The sequence below is a fragment of the Leucopleurus acutus genome (assembly GCF_964270905.1).
Source record: "Leucopleurus acutus genome assembly, chromosome: 15".
Lineage (NCBI taxonomy): Eukaryota > Metazoa > Chordata > Mammalia > Artiodactyla > Delphinidae > Leucopleurus > Leucopleurus acutus.
The window spans coordinates 26,798,563-26,815,514 of NC_139157.1; the positions used below are offsets into that span (position 1 = coordinate 26,798,563).

The window sequence follows — 16,952 nt, forward strand, 5'->3', positions numbered from 1 at the left end:
TAATTATTCATCTGAGGCTTCATCAGGTGGTGCTGAGTTATATAGTCGCATTGTCTTCAATAACATGATAAACTGCTCAAAGGGCTTCCTATGAACATTTTTTGTAGTGGCTCCATATAATGACCATATATTGAGAGTTTCCTGTGCCTAGTGCACATGTAACCCTTACAACAGTTTTATATGGTAAATACCTGTGTTACTATCCTCAATTTACAGTTGAGGAAACCGAAACTCAGAGAATTTAAGGTGTCTAATGTCACCCAGCCAGAAACCTAATTAGGATTCAGACACTGGAAGTCATGAAACAGCTTGCCTGCCTTTTGCATATTCATGACTCCTCTCGAGGCCACTGGAGATGGGGAGGTTTCCTTTCCAGCTTTTCAGCTCTGTGGTGTGCTTTTCTGAGGCTGCATCTCCTCCTGGCCGAGAGCTGTGGTTCTAGGTCCTGCCGCTCTGGGCTGGGCACCTCCTACAGATGTGTGCTCTTTCCCCCTTGCATTCTCTCAAGCTGGTGCATCGTGAACTGAACTCTTGCAGCTATTGCCCAGGCAAGGGGACTTTAGTTCTTACACCACCAATCTTATTTGGTTCTGTTCCCTCCTTCCTTCTTTCCATGTTTCTCTCCTTCCCCTTTCCCCCCTCTTTCTTTCTCTTTTGTTTCTTTTTCCTCTCTAGGCTTCTCCCCTTTTCTCTCCCTGCACCCCCACCCCCCTTGGTAGGTGCAATGGCTCTCAATATTTTTACAAGACCACCCTCTGGAAGTGCAAACCGTCCCTCTGATCACTTACCTCCCAGGCTTCTTTTCAGGTTAACCACCCCTCCCCCATACCTCAGTATAATAAACATCAAACAAGCAAATTAGGGCTGGGGTGGGGAGATTATATATATATTTGCTTGAGCAATATATGAGTGATTCACGCTTGAATCACTGTGCATATATTTATTGGAGTTTAGGGATGAGGAAATTGGGGGCCAAAATCTACTGTTGATACAAATGTGTATCATTATACACAGTAGGGTTAACTAAATAACATACAAGAAAATAAAAGGGTGCTGATGAAGCTAAATGAGTAGTAATTTAAAGCAGGAATTGCCAAACCATGACCAATTCAAAACAACAATGATGATGGATTATTCTTCTATCCTTCCTGAAAATCTCAGCAATTCTAGCTGTACAGTAGGAGTTTTGCAATTTCTCAACATTGTATCCCTGCCAGGGTTTAGAAAACTGACTTAGAAACTTCAGGATACTCTCCTGGGGCACTACTTTTAGGCTATGAGTAACATTTTAGTAATTTTCATATTGTAGATTAGTTGTAAACAGCCCTTATTCATTCATAAAAGAAAAATCAATGGAATGCAGGTTATGCTTCCCTTAAGAATTAAGAAGGGATGATCATTTGGGGGTTAGTGTCTGCCCTTTAGAGAATCTCTCTTGGTTCACCCATTAAGGATCCCATTGGGAATTGACGTAGTTTTCTAGTGTGGTTTTCTGTATTTCTCAACCAAGTCCCAGGTACCCTTCCTTTCCTTGGCTTCTTCCATAATGCCTTTGATGTGCCGGGGGTGCTGTTTGAGGTGCTCCACTTTCTGACTCCGTTGCCAGCTGATGCCTCACCCACATAGGTTTCTGTCATCCATCCTACTAGAGAATGGCTCAGGATGTTTGCTGAATTAAACTGCAACTAATGGGTCATTGTGGGGATTAATCCGTCATGACTGGATGCGTAGTTCTGTGTAATAACTTGGGAAGTTTCCAGTGATTATGAAACTTTAGAGCACTTGTAGACTACAGAACAAGCTGAATCACTACTGGGCTCTTGCTTTGTCATCAGCGATCCTGATGCTTAAGGAAAAACGCTGAATAGATGGAAATAAACATTCATGTCTTCCTTCAATGCTGCTTTTTACAAGCGGCAGCAGCAGCTCTTGTGAGATATTTAACAGATATGGTTTACCAAGGAAAAATTAAATAGAAAGTAACGCAGACCATGAACCACTGCCATTTGCTGACCAAAATGCAATTACTCACAACAGTCTTATGTGATTGTCCTAGAAATTTATTATGCTTTAATAAACTCCTGGCAAACCTAATTTGATGCTCCATTTAGCGTTAATTGAATTGGAAGAAGGAAAGAAACTACACCTTATATACAACTGTGAGAGATTTTAATGTCTTTGCCTATATTTTTAAATGACTGACTTAGCCTTAAATTTTGAAATGTGGCAATTTTACGCACAATATTACCACAAAAGCTCAGTTAGACGATTATTACGTGCATTTACTCATGAAATACATTACAGGAGTATATATGCGTCAGTCCCCAAATCTATTTTTGCATTTCATTTTTGTTCTGATCTTTAGAACCTCCATATCCTATAAGTGTAGTATGTGGCTCATTTAAGAATTAAGGGCATGGATTCTCCAGCCAGATTGCCTGGGTTTGAATCCTGGTGCTACCGCTTTCAGACTGATTTTGGGCTGATTACTTATACCTTCTCTACCTCAGTGTCCTGAGATAATAACATTACCTACCACAAAAGGGGTATTATGAAGATTAAGTGATTTAATATGTCAGCACAGAATGTCTGACACGTGTAATTACTAAATACATGTTTATAAAATAAAGTGGGTAAACTGTACCCCATATAAGTGAGTTTCAAAAATGGTGGCATATCAGGCATTTATTTAGTTTGTTTTAATTACATCATCTTATGCATTTTTAGCATGTCTTAGGATGATTTCACAAGGAAAAAAATTTTCACCTGTTTATTTTATTACTTTTGAGAAGATATGCATCAGAGTCAGAAGGTAGCCATGATAAGATAATATTTTCTTTAGTTAGATAATGAAATATTATTGTGTAAAAAAATGCTGTGTAACTAGAAGTCCTAGCCAGTATAACAAGGCAAAACAAAACAACCAACCAGAAAACAAAAACCATGAAAGACATACAGATTGGAAAGGAAGAAAGAAAACCATTTCTAGTTACAGATGATATGATTGTCCATGTAGAAAATCCCAAAGCATGGACCAAAAAAAAAAAAGCTCCTTGAACTAATAAGTGAGTTTAGTAAAGCTTCAGGATACAAGGTCAATATACAAAAATCAACCATTTTTATGTACTAACAATGAACAATTGGGATTTGCAATTTTAAAAAGAGTACCATCTACAATAGCACCCCAAAAATGAAACAGGTATAAATTTAACAAAATATGTGTAGGAACTATATGTTGAAAATTACAAAATACTGATGGGCAAAGTAATCAAAGAAGACCTAAATAAGTGGAGAGATATGCCATATTCATGCACTGAAAGACTCAATATTGTTAAGATGTCAGTTCTCCTCAAAATGATCTATAGTCATCATAATCCTAGTCAGAATTCTGGGAGAATTTTTTGCAGCTATCAACGGATAGTTCTCAGCTACCAATTGCTTCTAAAATTTATACAGGAAAGCAAATTGAAGAACTCAAATAGCTACAACAGTTTTGAAAACAGAAGAGTTGGAGGACTCACACTGCCTGATTCCAGTACCTACCATAAAGCTACAGTAGACAAAACAGTGTACATAGCACAGACGGTCCCCAACTTACAATAGTTCGGTTTACGATTTTTGGACTTTATGATGGTACAAAAATGATACCCATTCCGTAGAAACCATAATGCAAAATTTTGAAGTTTGATCTTTTCCCGGGCTAGTGGTACAGTCCTCAAGTGTTCTGAGCACATTGAAGGTAGGCTAGGCTAAGCTATGATGTTCGGTAGTTTAAGTGTATTAAATGTATTTCAATTTACAGTACTTTCAACTTATGGGCTTATCTGGACATAACCCCATTGTAAATCGAGGGACATCTGTATTGGCAAAAGGTAGACACAGAGATCAATGGAATGGAATAGAAAATCCAAAACTTTTTGGAAGAGAAAATCAAAATGGATCATAAACTTAAATGTAAAAGCTATAAAACTTTTGGGAGAAAACAGAGGAGAAAACTTTTGTGACTTGGGTTAGGCAAAGATTTTTTTGAGGTACCACACCTAAAGCACAATCCACAATAGAAAAAAAATTTGATAAATTGGTCTTAAAGTTAAAAACTTCGGCTCTCCTAAAGGCACTTAACAGAATGAAGAGGTAAGTCACAAACTGGGAGAAAGTATTTGTAAATAACATACCTGACAAAGGAAACATATCCAGATAATATAAAAACACACAAAACTCACAGTAAGAAAACAAACTCAACAATAAAAAAAATGGGCACATGCTTTAACACTTCACAAAGCAGATGAAAGAGTAAATTTTCCTCTATGGAAATTAAGAAATATATTAAGAAAAAATACAAATACATTAGAACAAATCACTTATCTGAATTCGAGGTAGGAAAAATGCCTGTCTTCTTCTGAGTTATCATATGGTATGGTATTTTAAAATTACTATACAGTTTAGCAGTTGTAATGTTCTATATTGCATCCCCAAATGGGTCTGTTCCTGTTTAGATCTAGTGAATATACCTCAGTTTGCTTTTACCATTTATTTTAAATGTCTCGTTTCTCTCTTAATCTGAAAGCCTTCTGCAGCGTTTGTATTTTGTTTTAGCAACAAATTCCACGAGTCAGTTCTCTGGAAAGAACCCGTTTCCCCCCCTCTTGTCACTACTTTAACTTAGCATTTTTCTTTGTATATCTCTCATTTAGTTTTCATCGGCAGCTGTTTTATTTGGTTTCTCTCAGCCACACTGTATGCCTTCTCTTGATTTTAAAGCGGCGTCGCTGACTGAGTGGCTGGCATCTGTGGGAGGAGCAAGCCGTGTGGGCGCAGGAGGCAGATGGGGTGTGTGGGTGGGATGCAGTGACTCAGTTTGTTCGGGTGTTGATTTTTGATGTGTAAATGGTAAGGACCCCAAAGGAAAGCTCTCCATTTGTATTAAAGAGCCCCGAAGTCATGTTAGCCTTGAAAACATCTTTTGGCGCTCCTGTGACCTGTCCTCCCCTTTTATAACCTCACTCAATCTTCTATGTCTTTAGCCTCCATTTGATCTGATTTATTTCTCCTTCACAGAATGCAGACTCTAATTTCACATTCATTAGATAAGGCCGACTGTCTCAAACAGCCTCTCGAGGGTCTGTGGCGTTTTTATAAAAGTGCTGCAGCTTGGTTTTACATTCAGTCACACGGGGCTTCAATGTTCTTTGTGTGTTTTGGTGGGTTCCTAAATTACAAAAGTAATCAATGTTCATAATAGAAATTGTGAAAGACATAGAAGATAGAAAGAGGAAAAGGTAATTCATAATTCCATCACACAGCTTTATCACAGTTTACATTTTGGTATACAACTTTCCAAAACTTTTTTATTCATGTGCATATATACACATAGAATATATATAATAATCTATTCATTATAATGTATACATTATATTTTAATGTGTATGCTATACATTATAATGTATATATTTTAATATTTTTCCTTAGTATAGCTTGAATTTACCCCAATATTAAATGTTCTTCTATAATATAGTTTTCAATGGTTATATAACGTGCCATTAATTGAATTAGTGTGTGTGTGTGTGTGTCTGTGTGTGTGTGTGTGTGTTTCGCCATTTTTCTACTGATGGATATTTAGGCATTTTCCATTGTTACTGCAAAAATAATATTTCAGTGCATATACTTACAAGTAAATCTGCTACATGTATAGGAATTTTCACAGGATATATTCTTAGGAATGGAATTATTGAGTCAAAGAGTGTGCATAATTTTAAGGACTCAAGTCTCCTAAAATGTTCCCCACAGCATGTAAGAGTATCATTTCTTTGCATCTCCATTGGGTATTTTGAAATATCTTAGGCCACTTGTTAGGGAAAAAACTTGACACTATTATTCGTTTAATGTGCATTTATTAGTAGTGAGATGTAGAATATTTTTATATGTTTATTTACCATTTTAGTTATACTTTTGTGATTTTACCTGCCTATGTCCATAGCCTAATTTTCTATTGTAATGTTCTTCTTTGTTTTAAATTGACCAATCGAGATAATTTATAAAGATATTAACCTTTCATGTGTCACGTATTGCACATATTTTAAACAAATTAGCATCATCTGTTAAATTTGCTGTATGTTAACATTTTCCTTTTAATTGTGAGTAGGATCTGTTTATTACATTTTCCAGAAGCTTATTATGATTATAAAGGAAGCTCTTGGTTTTCATAATTTTGGATCTTGACACCTTACTAAATTGTATTATTGCTCATAGTGGTTGTTTAATTGATTCTACTGGGTTTTTTTGGTTGGTAATTGTAACATCTGCAAGTAATGATAATTATGTATTTTATAGAATTATGTTTCCATACTTTGTGAAATCTTATTGCATTAGTTAGGATTTTCAGAAAGTGTACTAGTAGTGAGAATAGTTGACAGTCTTGTCTTTTTCCTGATTTTCATGGGAATACCTATAAGCACAAAGTTGGCAGTTGTTATGAAATATATATTATTCTTCACTTTAAAGAAGTGCCCTTATATTTTCAGTTTGCCGTTATTTTTAATGAGAAATGGAAGTGGATTTTGAATTTTAGTTAAAGTATCAGTACTTGGGGCATCTTTGGGAATGCTGATGATTTTTTTTCCATTGAGCCATCCTTGCATTCCCCAAATAAATTTTAAACCCATGATCTAGTGGTCTTATAGTATAATGCTTGATGCATTTTGCTCAGTTTTCTTTCATGTTTTTGTCTGTATGCATAAATGAGTTTGAGACGAATCTGAATTTTATTTTTGGGACGTTGTCAAATTTTGGTATCAAGTTTATGCCACCCTGGTGTTAGTCATCTATGAGCTTTGGAAGAACTTGTATCTGTGGTTATATTCTCCTTCTTAGTCATAATTTCTATACCTTTGATTTTTCTTTTTCTTGATTATACTTGCTAAGGACTTGCTAGATATTAATTATTATAAAATACAGCTCTGAATTGAGTCAGCATCTTACCTATTTGCTTTTATAAATCTCATTTTACATTTATTACTTGCTTCTGTTTCCCATGGATCTGCTTCTGGAACCTTTGTTAACTTGTTTTCAGTGTTGAAATTTAACAGAGAGACTAAGTCCTGCTTCCCACCATTGCAGACTCTCCTTAGTTTCCAGTAATTATATGACCCCCTTATTGTTTTAAAAGTGCAGTTTTGCTGCAGTTTGTAAAACCACTTCTGATAGAACTGCTAATTAAAAAGTCAGTGGTAAATGAAGAGGGAAAGTCCCTATGGTTTCCTCATTTCCTCTTTGAATACTAAGTAACTGAAACCGAAAAGTGCTTACTGGGCATTATTTAGGTGTCATCTTTCGGGGGACTTTGTTTTCTGTTTGCAGATATTGCCGTGGTGGAGATGAGTGATGCCTTCCGGCAGCCGTCTTTATTTTACCACCTTGGAGTGAGAGAAAGTTTCAGCATGGCCAACAACATCATCCTCTACTGTGATACTAATTCAGACTCTCTGCAGTCCCTGAAGGTACCTCACTTGTTTACTAAATATTTACTCTAGGCACCAGAGTTTTAGGGATAACTCTCCGTCATCCAAAAAAAAAAAAAAATTCAAGTAGTGTATGTTTATGGAAGGATGTTTTTGTTAGTCCAATAATTATGTAACAGTGACGAATTACATTGTGAGGTTTATCTGGAATTCAATGTGGCAATTTGATGATACACAGATAGGGGAAAAACTTAGTGTTGATTTCTGAGCTCTGATTGCAGTTGCAGTTGAGGAGACTGTTGTTAATAGGAAGTTGTCAGTATACACACTGGAGAAAGAAGAGGAGATTGCATAAGGTATGGACAGCCCTCGTGCTGTGTCACCATTGGGGGTTTCATTGGGCACACCTGTCTCCAACTAGAAATACGCTGCCTACTGAAAGTACTCTGAGTAGAAATTCTCTGTCACCAAAAATTGCCATCCTCTTTCACTGGGATATGATTTCAATTAAAGTGGGAAAAGGGGAAGGAAAACTTACCGTATTTGTCTGCAAAATTCAGCATGTCTCATGGCATTCTCTCCATTATAGGAACTTAATGATAGGAGGGTATTTCCTCCATCCAAAAAGATTGCCTAAAATGCTTTTGCAAGGCCAAGTGAGTCTACACTGTGTGATTCTTTGAAAAGCATCTAACAGTTCAGCACATAACTCATGCTGAACCTGATATCATTCATTTCCTTTGCGAAACTTCCATCTACCTCTTCGTGGCTTTTTCTCATCTATACTTTCAAGTTCCCAAATCAAAGCCAACCTTGGAACGTGGAGTCCTAAAACCCAGAGCCATACTTCCAGTAGCTTAGGAATTGGTAATATGAAGATCTCTAACCCAAAATCCAAGCCAAAAAAAATTTAGTAGTATTTTGCTTTTATCTGAATATCTGAAGCTTATATGACTTTCTCTAAAAAATCTGCAGAGTGTCATTTAGCAAATACCTTTGCTGTATACCAGGCATTGTGCTGGGGATTTATAGGCTATCCCTTTCCAGAATACTCTGAAACAGTACTAAGGGATTTTCTCCAACTCTGTCTAAATCTATTTTTCACCTGGAACAATTCTTTAAGCAACCCCTACTTAATTTTGCCCCAGATGTACCCCTTTAATTAATGTATCATACATTTCATGATGGCGTATTTTTAATTAAACATTTTGATTTGGTACTATTTACAACATATATTAGCAGTTGATGAAGAGATTATTTTATTTACTCTTTGTATTCTGCTATTTTATTTTCTTTGCATTGTTTATTTTCAGCAGGCAGTGTTGTGTTGGACATTTTTCACACTACACTATTTTTATTCTTGTCCTACTGGTATCTGGTGATTTAATTTTATGGCCATCCTTTCCTAGGGAAATTTTTTTAAATTACATTTGAGAGAAAGAGATAAAGCTAATCTTATCAGAAATTTGTGTGGGGCAAATAAACTGATTTATTTAATTGCTTTCAGCCAGCCTTTGTATAGAAGTGTTATTGGTATTTGAATAAAACAGTTCTTTAAAGAGGCTTGTCTATCTAAAATATACTCATTTATCTTGTACATAATCGCTGCTTGTTATTGAGCTCTTACTATGTGCTAGGTACTAAGTGCTTTACCCACATACATATTCACATTTAATTCTTAAAACATCCCTGTGAGGTATATAATCTTTTTTTTAAAAAAATTTATTTATTTATGGCTGCGTTGGGTCCTCGTTGCTGCATGTGAGCTTTCTCTAGTTGTGGTGAACAGGGGCTACTCTTTGTTGCGGTGCACGGGCTTCTTACTATGTTGGCTTCTCCTGTTGCAGAGCATGGGCTCTGGGCGCGCAGGTTTCAGTAATTGTGGCTCGTAGGCTCTAGAGCACGGGCTCAGTAGTTGTGGCACATGGGCTTAGTTGCTCTGCAGCATGGGGGATCTTCCTGGACCAGGGATTAAACCTGTGTCCCCTGCATTGGCAGGAAGATTCTTAACCATTGCGCCACCAGGGAAGTCCCTGGGGTATATATTCTATCACCAAATTATAAGATTTCAAACTGAGACTCTAACAAATTCAATCATTTGCCCAAGGTGATATGGAAAATTTGGGACCATGTCTGCCTGACTCCAAGGCCTGTTCCCCTTAACCACTAAACTTGGTTGCAGTTACTTTTAGTTAGAAGGATATCAGACATTCCTGCTAACTGTGTTCATTTAGAAAAACCCATCAAGCATACATCCTGAGTTGTTCCACGCAACATCCATCCCTTCTTTTGTCTTCCTTCTTCCACTGACTGTATGTTATTGACTGTATTCCCTAAGCTTTTGCCATTTTCTTATTTAGTTTGTTCCTGGCCCAAATAGGTATGTGGTTGCAGAGGACAAAGTTCTGGGGTAGAAAGTGGTTTTTTTTCAGTCTCTGAGCAATGGAAATTCCTCGGGTTCTGCTACTGAGGAAAGTCTGTGTGTGTGTGTGTGTGTGTGTGTGTGTGTGTGTATTTTTAATTTTTAAAATTTATTTCTGTTGCAGGTAGTTATAGGTGTAACTGTTATCCCTGCCATCTACCACCAGAAAGGAAAACTGCTGTGAAATAAGGCAGAACAAGAGATATTTACAAATAATATATTATGTATGGATTAACCAAATAAAAACGAAGCATCTTCCTATTTTCACAGGGCAAAGACAGAATGAGAATGTTATTCTTATCCCATACCTAGCTTCACTTAGGTTGATTCTTTGGGCATCTAGAAAGTACAGCTGCACCAGTTTTATTTCCATCTACTGCTCTTTGTTGAAGAGAACAGTTTCTCTTTAGCAGCAAATTCTTAGGAAGAAATCATAGGAAAAATTTTTTTTAAGTTTAAGCTTCTGAAAAATCATTGTTAGGAACCATATAAGTACTTAAAATCTATGTCTGAGTTTTCATATGAAAGCATATTTAGAATCTAATCAAATCATGAACTTGCAATAGGATTCGTAGTCATTTTAAATTACAAGTACTCTCTTATTGTAGCAAGAAATATTTAATTTTCTTCAAAAAAAGAGATCATCGTTGCACTTTGAGAAAGGGAAGTTGATAGATATTCTTTTTTTTTCCTTAGCATTGTAATAAAAATTTTCACAATTTTCTCTAGATAAGTGTCATGAAAACTTCTTAGGTGCCTATTAGTGAGACTCTTAATGCTGAGATTTACATTTGCTTGAAAATAAGAAATTGCTGGGAACAGTTGTTTTCTGATTTATTTCGTGCATCAGAGAAATTATCAGATCTTCCCTTGGGGTCTCTCGGTAAACGGGACAGTAGGTCTGGACACCATTGGCCAGGAAGTTGTTGGGCCAATACACAGAATGCGTCTGTCATCAGAAAGGGCTTGGGAGAAATGAATGGCTGTTGTGTAGAGTGAGGAAGTTGTTTTAATGAACCGTTTCTTCTATCATCAGAAATTCCTTTACAACAACTGCTCTCAGCTCTAATTCTTGTGATTCTTCCCCCTTTTCCCTTGTTTAGCTCCCTCTGTTTTTTCTAGGCTACTCCCCACTCACATTAAATAATGTTTCATATAAAAACAAAGCAAAACAAAACAAGGAAATACCACTTAAAAGCCAACAATTAAAAGCCCTTATTATACCAATGGCAAGGCTGTGGAGAGTGGAAAACGTATGCATTGCTGGTGGGAGAGTATGTTGGCGCTACCTTTTGAAGATCAATTTGGCAATAGCTTATAATATCAAATGAGCGTACCACCAAGAGTCAGCAGTTCTGTCTCTAGATGTATACTGTAAAAAAAAAATCTTTAGCATGCATAAGGAGATATAATCAAGAATGTTTATGTTAACATTGTTTGTAATAACCTCTCCCCCAGAGGAATTGGTAAATATCTATCAACAGAAGAATGAATAATTACTTTCTCATATAGTCATTTAATGGAATCTTATAGAGCACTTAAAATGAATTAACTAGAGCTTTCTGTACCACTATCAATATATCTCATAAACAGTGTTGTGGGAAAAAAAATTATAGAAGCTTGTGTACAGTATAGTGCCATCTATACAAAATGTAATGACATGCAGGACAATTTTTTTATACATTTATATTATAAAAGGATAGAAGTATGTATGGGAATTATAAATAAATTAAGAATAGTTACCTCTTTGAAGGATAGGAGTGGCATAGAGTTGAGAGGGGATGACAGGAGTCTTCAACTATATATGTAATATTATATTTCTAAGACTAGGTGGTACATGCATAGGTGTGTGAAAAAGTTTTATTTTAAATTTTTTTAATTGAAGTACAATTAACTTACAATATTGTATTAATTTCAGGTGTGCAGCATAGTAATGATCACCATAAGTCTAGCTACCATCTGTCACTATACAAAGTACATTACAGTGTTATTGACTGCATTCCCTATGCTGTATACTACATCTCCATGACTTACTTATTTTATAACTGGAAGTTTGTACCGCTTAATCCCCCTTACCTATTTTCCCCATCTTCACACGCCCCTCTCCTCTGGCAACCATCAGTTTGTTGTCTGTATCTATCAGTCTGTTTCTGTTTTGTCTTGTTTGTTTGCCTGTTTTGTTTTTTAATTCTGCACATAAATGAAATCATATGGTACTTGTCTTTCTCTGTATGACTTATTGCACTCAGCATAAATATTCTCTAGCTCCATCCATTTTGTTGCAAATGGCACAATTTCATTCTTTTTATGGCTGAGTAGTATTCCATTGTACATATATAAACATATGTATGTACCACATCTTCTTTATCTGTTCATCTATTGATAGACATCTAAATTCTGTATCTTGTTTCTGTATCTTGGCTATGGGAAATAATGCTGCAGTGAACTTGGGGGTGCATATATCTCTTCAAATTAGTTTTCATTTTCTTCAGATAAACACCTAGAAATGGAATTGCTGGATCATATGGTAGTTCTTTTGAGGAACCTCTATACTGTTTCCACAGAAGCTGCACCAATTTACATTCCTGCCAACGGTGAATGAGGGTTCCTTTTTCTCCACATACTTGCCAACCCTTTGTTGTCTTTTGATGATGGCCATTCTGACAGGTCTGAGGTGATATCTCATTGTAGTTTTGATTTGCATTTACCTGATGATTAGTGATGTTGAGCATCTTTTCATGTGCTTGTTGACTATCTGTATGTCTTCTTTTCAAAAATGTCTATTTCAGATCTTCTGCCCATTTTTTAATCAGGTTTTTTTAATATTGAGTTGTATGAGTTCTTTATGTATTTTGGATATTAATCCCTTATTAGGTATATCATTTGCAATTATCTTCTCCCATTTAGTAGGTTGCCTTTTTGTTTTGTTGGTGGTTTTCTTTGTTGTGCTAAAGGAGTGTATGATTAAGTTTTATATTTTTATATACTTGAAATATTTCATAATTAACCTTTTCTAATGAAAAAGTTGTTATAGTCTGTTATTTCCTGTAGCCATCAGGATAATTTACATGTATTTTGGGCATTTGAATCTCAAAATATTTTTTTAGTTTCTTTTTTCTAATGTTCTAGCTGTGGTTAGAAAGCCTCATTTGGATCTTTCTTTCTGCACTAGGATAGGCTTTATTCCCATTTTATCCATTACAGAATAAATCTTTGTCTAGAGATTGATATACACATCAGTTAGTGGTGACACAGCTTGTGTTGAAGCTTAATGATTATGTGAGATTATTCCTTATTCAAGAAATTTAGTTGTATGGTTACAAATTTAGTTGTATTTTCAAAGGGGAGTAACCATTGCTTTTTTTTTTTTTTTTTAATTGGTCCAGGGATCCTTTATTTATTTAGTTTGGCTGTGTTGGGTCTTTGTTGCTGCACGTGGGCTTTGTCTAGTTGCAGCAGTGAGCAGGGGCTACTCTTCATTACAGTGCGTGGGCTTCTTATTGTGGTGGCTTCTCTTATTGCAGAGCATAGGCTCTAGGCGTGCGGGCTTCAGTAGTTGAGGCGCACGGGCTTAGCTGCTCTGCGGCATGTGGGATCTTCCCGGACCAGGGATCAAGCCCGTGTCCCCTGCATTGGCAGGCAGATTCTTATCCACTGCGCCACCAGGGAAGTCTCTGTAGCCATTGCTTGAAAAGTCACTTTCCAGATGGGATTTGCTTTCATAAACTGTTCTCTACAGCAGTCTATCTACATGCTTAATCCTTCAAGATCTCACTGAATATAGTACCTACACGAGATATTTGTACACCCATGTTCATAACAGCATTGCTTACAATAGCCAAAAGATGGAAGCAACTTAAATGTCCATCAGTGGATGAATGGATAAAACAAAATGTGGTATACACATACAATGGAACATTATTCAGCCTTAAAAAGGAAGGAAATTCTGACACATGCTACAACATGGATGAACCTTGAGAACTACCATAGTTGCTCATTCAAACAGTTCCATGGTACCTAGACCCATGATGTATATCTGTAGATACAGAGAGACCCAATCTCCTTTAGTGCTTATATATGAGAAATTGGACATTGTCTGTTTTTCTGGTAATCATTCATTTCCACCTGAAGCAAATGGTTATAGTTTTGCAAAGAGCAGGCAGTGATGTCCATCTTGTAAATTTTGATGATTATACCAGTTTCTAGTAAATTGGTGAGGTGATCAAGGTAATTTTTGTTATAAATACCTTGAACTTAAGTTAAATTTTTACATGTATTTGGCAAATTTGCTCAGATTCTAGAGTGTTCTTAAACCCATGAAACTTTTTTTTCGTCTTATACCACTGCTTCCTTTTCTTAAAGTTTTATCTCCCTTACCAAGATAAGTAACTAAGATGAGTTTAGTTTTAGATTGAATTGCGTATGAAATTAAAATTTGTTATTTTCCCAAAGGTTTATGATTCTTTAGCTTAATAATGAATTTTTACTGCATTCTTTTCAGCACTCTAAAATAGCACTTAACTTAGTCAGTGGTACAAAGTACACAGTAAGTATTAGGGAAAAAAGTCATTTGAGAATATGATCCTATAAAGTAGTCTAACGATTTGTGAATGTTGGCCCTGCCCCATATAACAGCGCTGCTCCTGGACATTTTCACAAGTGTCTTGCTTACTTGATAACTAACCGTTGATTTGTAAACCATGGCATTCTGCATCTCCCCTGTTCAACTTAGCCATCACATACCCTTTTTTTTTTTTTTTTTTTTGCGGTATGCGGGCCTCTCACTGTTGTGGCCTCACCCGCTGCGGAGCACAGGCTCCAGCTGCGCAGGCTCAGCAGCCATGGCTCACGGGCCCAGCCGCTCCGCGGTATGTGGGATCTTCCCGGACCGGGGCACAAACCTGTGTCCCCTGCATCGGCAGGCGGACTCTCAACCACTGTGCCACCAGGGAAGCCCCCACATACACTTTTTAATATTTCATGGAAAGATTTTTTTTTCTGTTGAGAGAAAAAAATAGTCTTGTTCTTTTGTTTTACTTATTCCAGAAATTATCTAACTTTCACCTGAGCTATAATAATTCCATGTCAAATTGGGGGAAGAAAAAGAGACAATTTTGGGGAGGAACAGCTAAGAAATACCTGTGAGCACTGCTGTATCAAGATTTTCTCTCAAGATCTTGAACTGACAGACTAGATGAATGATTTCTTTAGCAGGAATTGATTTCCAGTTGTTGAATCCCTGAGGTTGGGGAAAGGGCTTGAGACTAGAAAATCCAGTTTTCTTTGATGTCAATTAGCAATATTACATCTTCAAAGGAATTATCTGTATACTGGATAAAGTATGCCCTTGCTTTCCTTCCTAATTCCTCCTTTACCCTCCCCCATCCCATTGTTTCTAGCATCTTATTTTCATTTTGTCAAAGGGAGAAGGGAATCTATGCTACATAGTGAATGGAAGATGACATCATATCTCTGGGTTGGCACCAGGTATTCTCTTCATTTGTAGAGACTTTCATCACAGGACCATGAGTTCGAATACCTTAAAAAGCAAGAAGGAATACCTCTGCACACAGAAGGTGTGAGTCTGAAAGCCTCCTAACTCCCACCCAATGGGGCAAGGCTTGCTGGATTCTGTTCCCTTTTGTTCATTATAAATAATTGATTCTTTCTGTGGAAGTTGATCTTTGTGGCACTGCAACCCATCATCCTATTTGAGTCCTTTTAGAATGCATCCTTGAAATTTTTACTGAAATCTATGTGTAAAATGTATTTTACTGTGCCGAAATTCATTATGTTTTAACTTTGCAACAATACAGTTTGTTTTTTGAGAAATACTTGTACTTGAATAATATGGTCCAATTAGGCATTGCTGAAAGAAACAGCTGATGACAAAAAAGAGGAAGTTGATTTTAATAATAACAACACATTATAAGAAGTTTGCGTTAAGAAGCTCTTTCAAATGCTGAACCTATAAAATGTCACTCTTCAGCTGTTTGAAGATATGTATCTACTTACAGTAGAGTTCTCCCACCAAGATAAATTTTTTTTAACTTGAAACAAAAGTAATAGAGGAGGAGAAGAAAGTCTAGAATTTCTTTTAGGATTACTTTCCAGCCTGGGTATAATTTAACCTGATTTTTGGTACAGGTTGTTTTTATTGACAGTTGCTCATGTGTCTTCCCCATGATCATGATGTGTTCTTCCCCATGATCATGAACAACACAGGTACAAGATGCCTCTGTATCTGATAACGGTGGGAATTGAGTTGGGGTTGTCTGCTTTGATAGTATTAATACCTCATATTGCCTATGGCTTTAAAACACTTGAAGGTCTCTCATAAACTTATTTCATTTGGTCTTGCAAAATGACCCAATGAGATAGACAAGTTACTGTGTAGATTGAACAGATAGAAGATGCTTTCTTTACAGATGAGAACTAAATCCACAGGGATGCAATGACTTAGAGGCACACACAGTTAATAAGTGTCAGAGCAGGACAAGCCCCATATTCTTGGACTTGTCATCAGGTACATTTCCCTCTAAGTCTGTCCACAGATTTCATATGTCCGTTAAAAATATGATTTTCCAGGTTGTTGTTAGATTTTTTTTTTAACTCGAGCTTTTATGTAAGCATAACATGTAAGCACAAGTCTACTTAGTTCCCTAACTTTAAAGATGAGCCAGTTCTGTGACACCTGTGTTGGCGTGTTTTTCCTAAGCCCGCTCAGCATGTGGAAGGGTAAAGATGAGTCCCACCTTCTCAGTGAGGCCTGTGGTGTTCACAGCAGCCCATCTGATATTTCTTTGTTTAGCTTTGAAGCATTGAAATCAGGTAAGAGGATGGAGGTGGGGAGTACAAAAGAGATTCCTTTTTTCCTAACTTTAGTAGAAAACTAGCCACGTTCCACTGGGACAGAAGGATATATCAGAAGAGAAGACCTAGAAGGTCACCAGCAGGGGAGCCATGGTCTTTTTTCCTGGCCAAGAACTCCCAGCCCTCTCCTTTCTTTTCTTTCAGGAGACAGATCCTGGTTGCTAACTCTGTTTCTTCCACCCTGAGTCCATTTGACTTGG

At 36.7% G+C, this 16,952-nt stretch overlaps 1 protein-coding gene across 1 annotated transcript in view; it reads left to right on the forward strand.

Moving 5' to 3' along the window:
- MAP3K5 (mitogen-activated protein kinase kinase kinase 5) overlaps positions 1 to 16,952 on the forward strand; it is a gene marked incomplete at its 5' end in the record, with an annotated part of 214,286 nt that overhangs the window by 60,099 nt on the left and 137,235 nt on the right. The window contains one exon of the mRNA XM_082855833.1: positions 7,357 to 7,496. Within this exon, the coding sequence (XP_082711959.1) occupies positions 7,357 to 7,496 (140 nt within the window). The remainder of the gene's footprint in view (positions 1 to 7,356; positions 7,497 to 16,952) is intronic.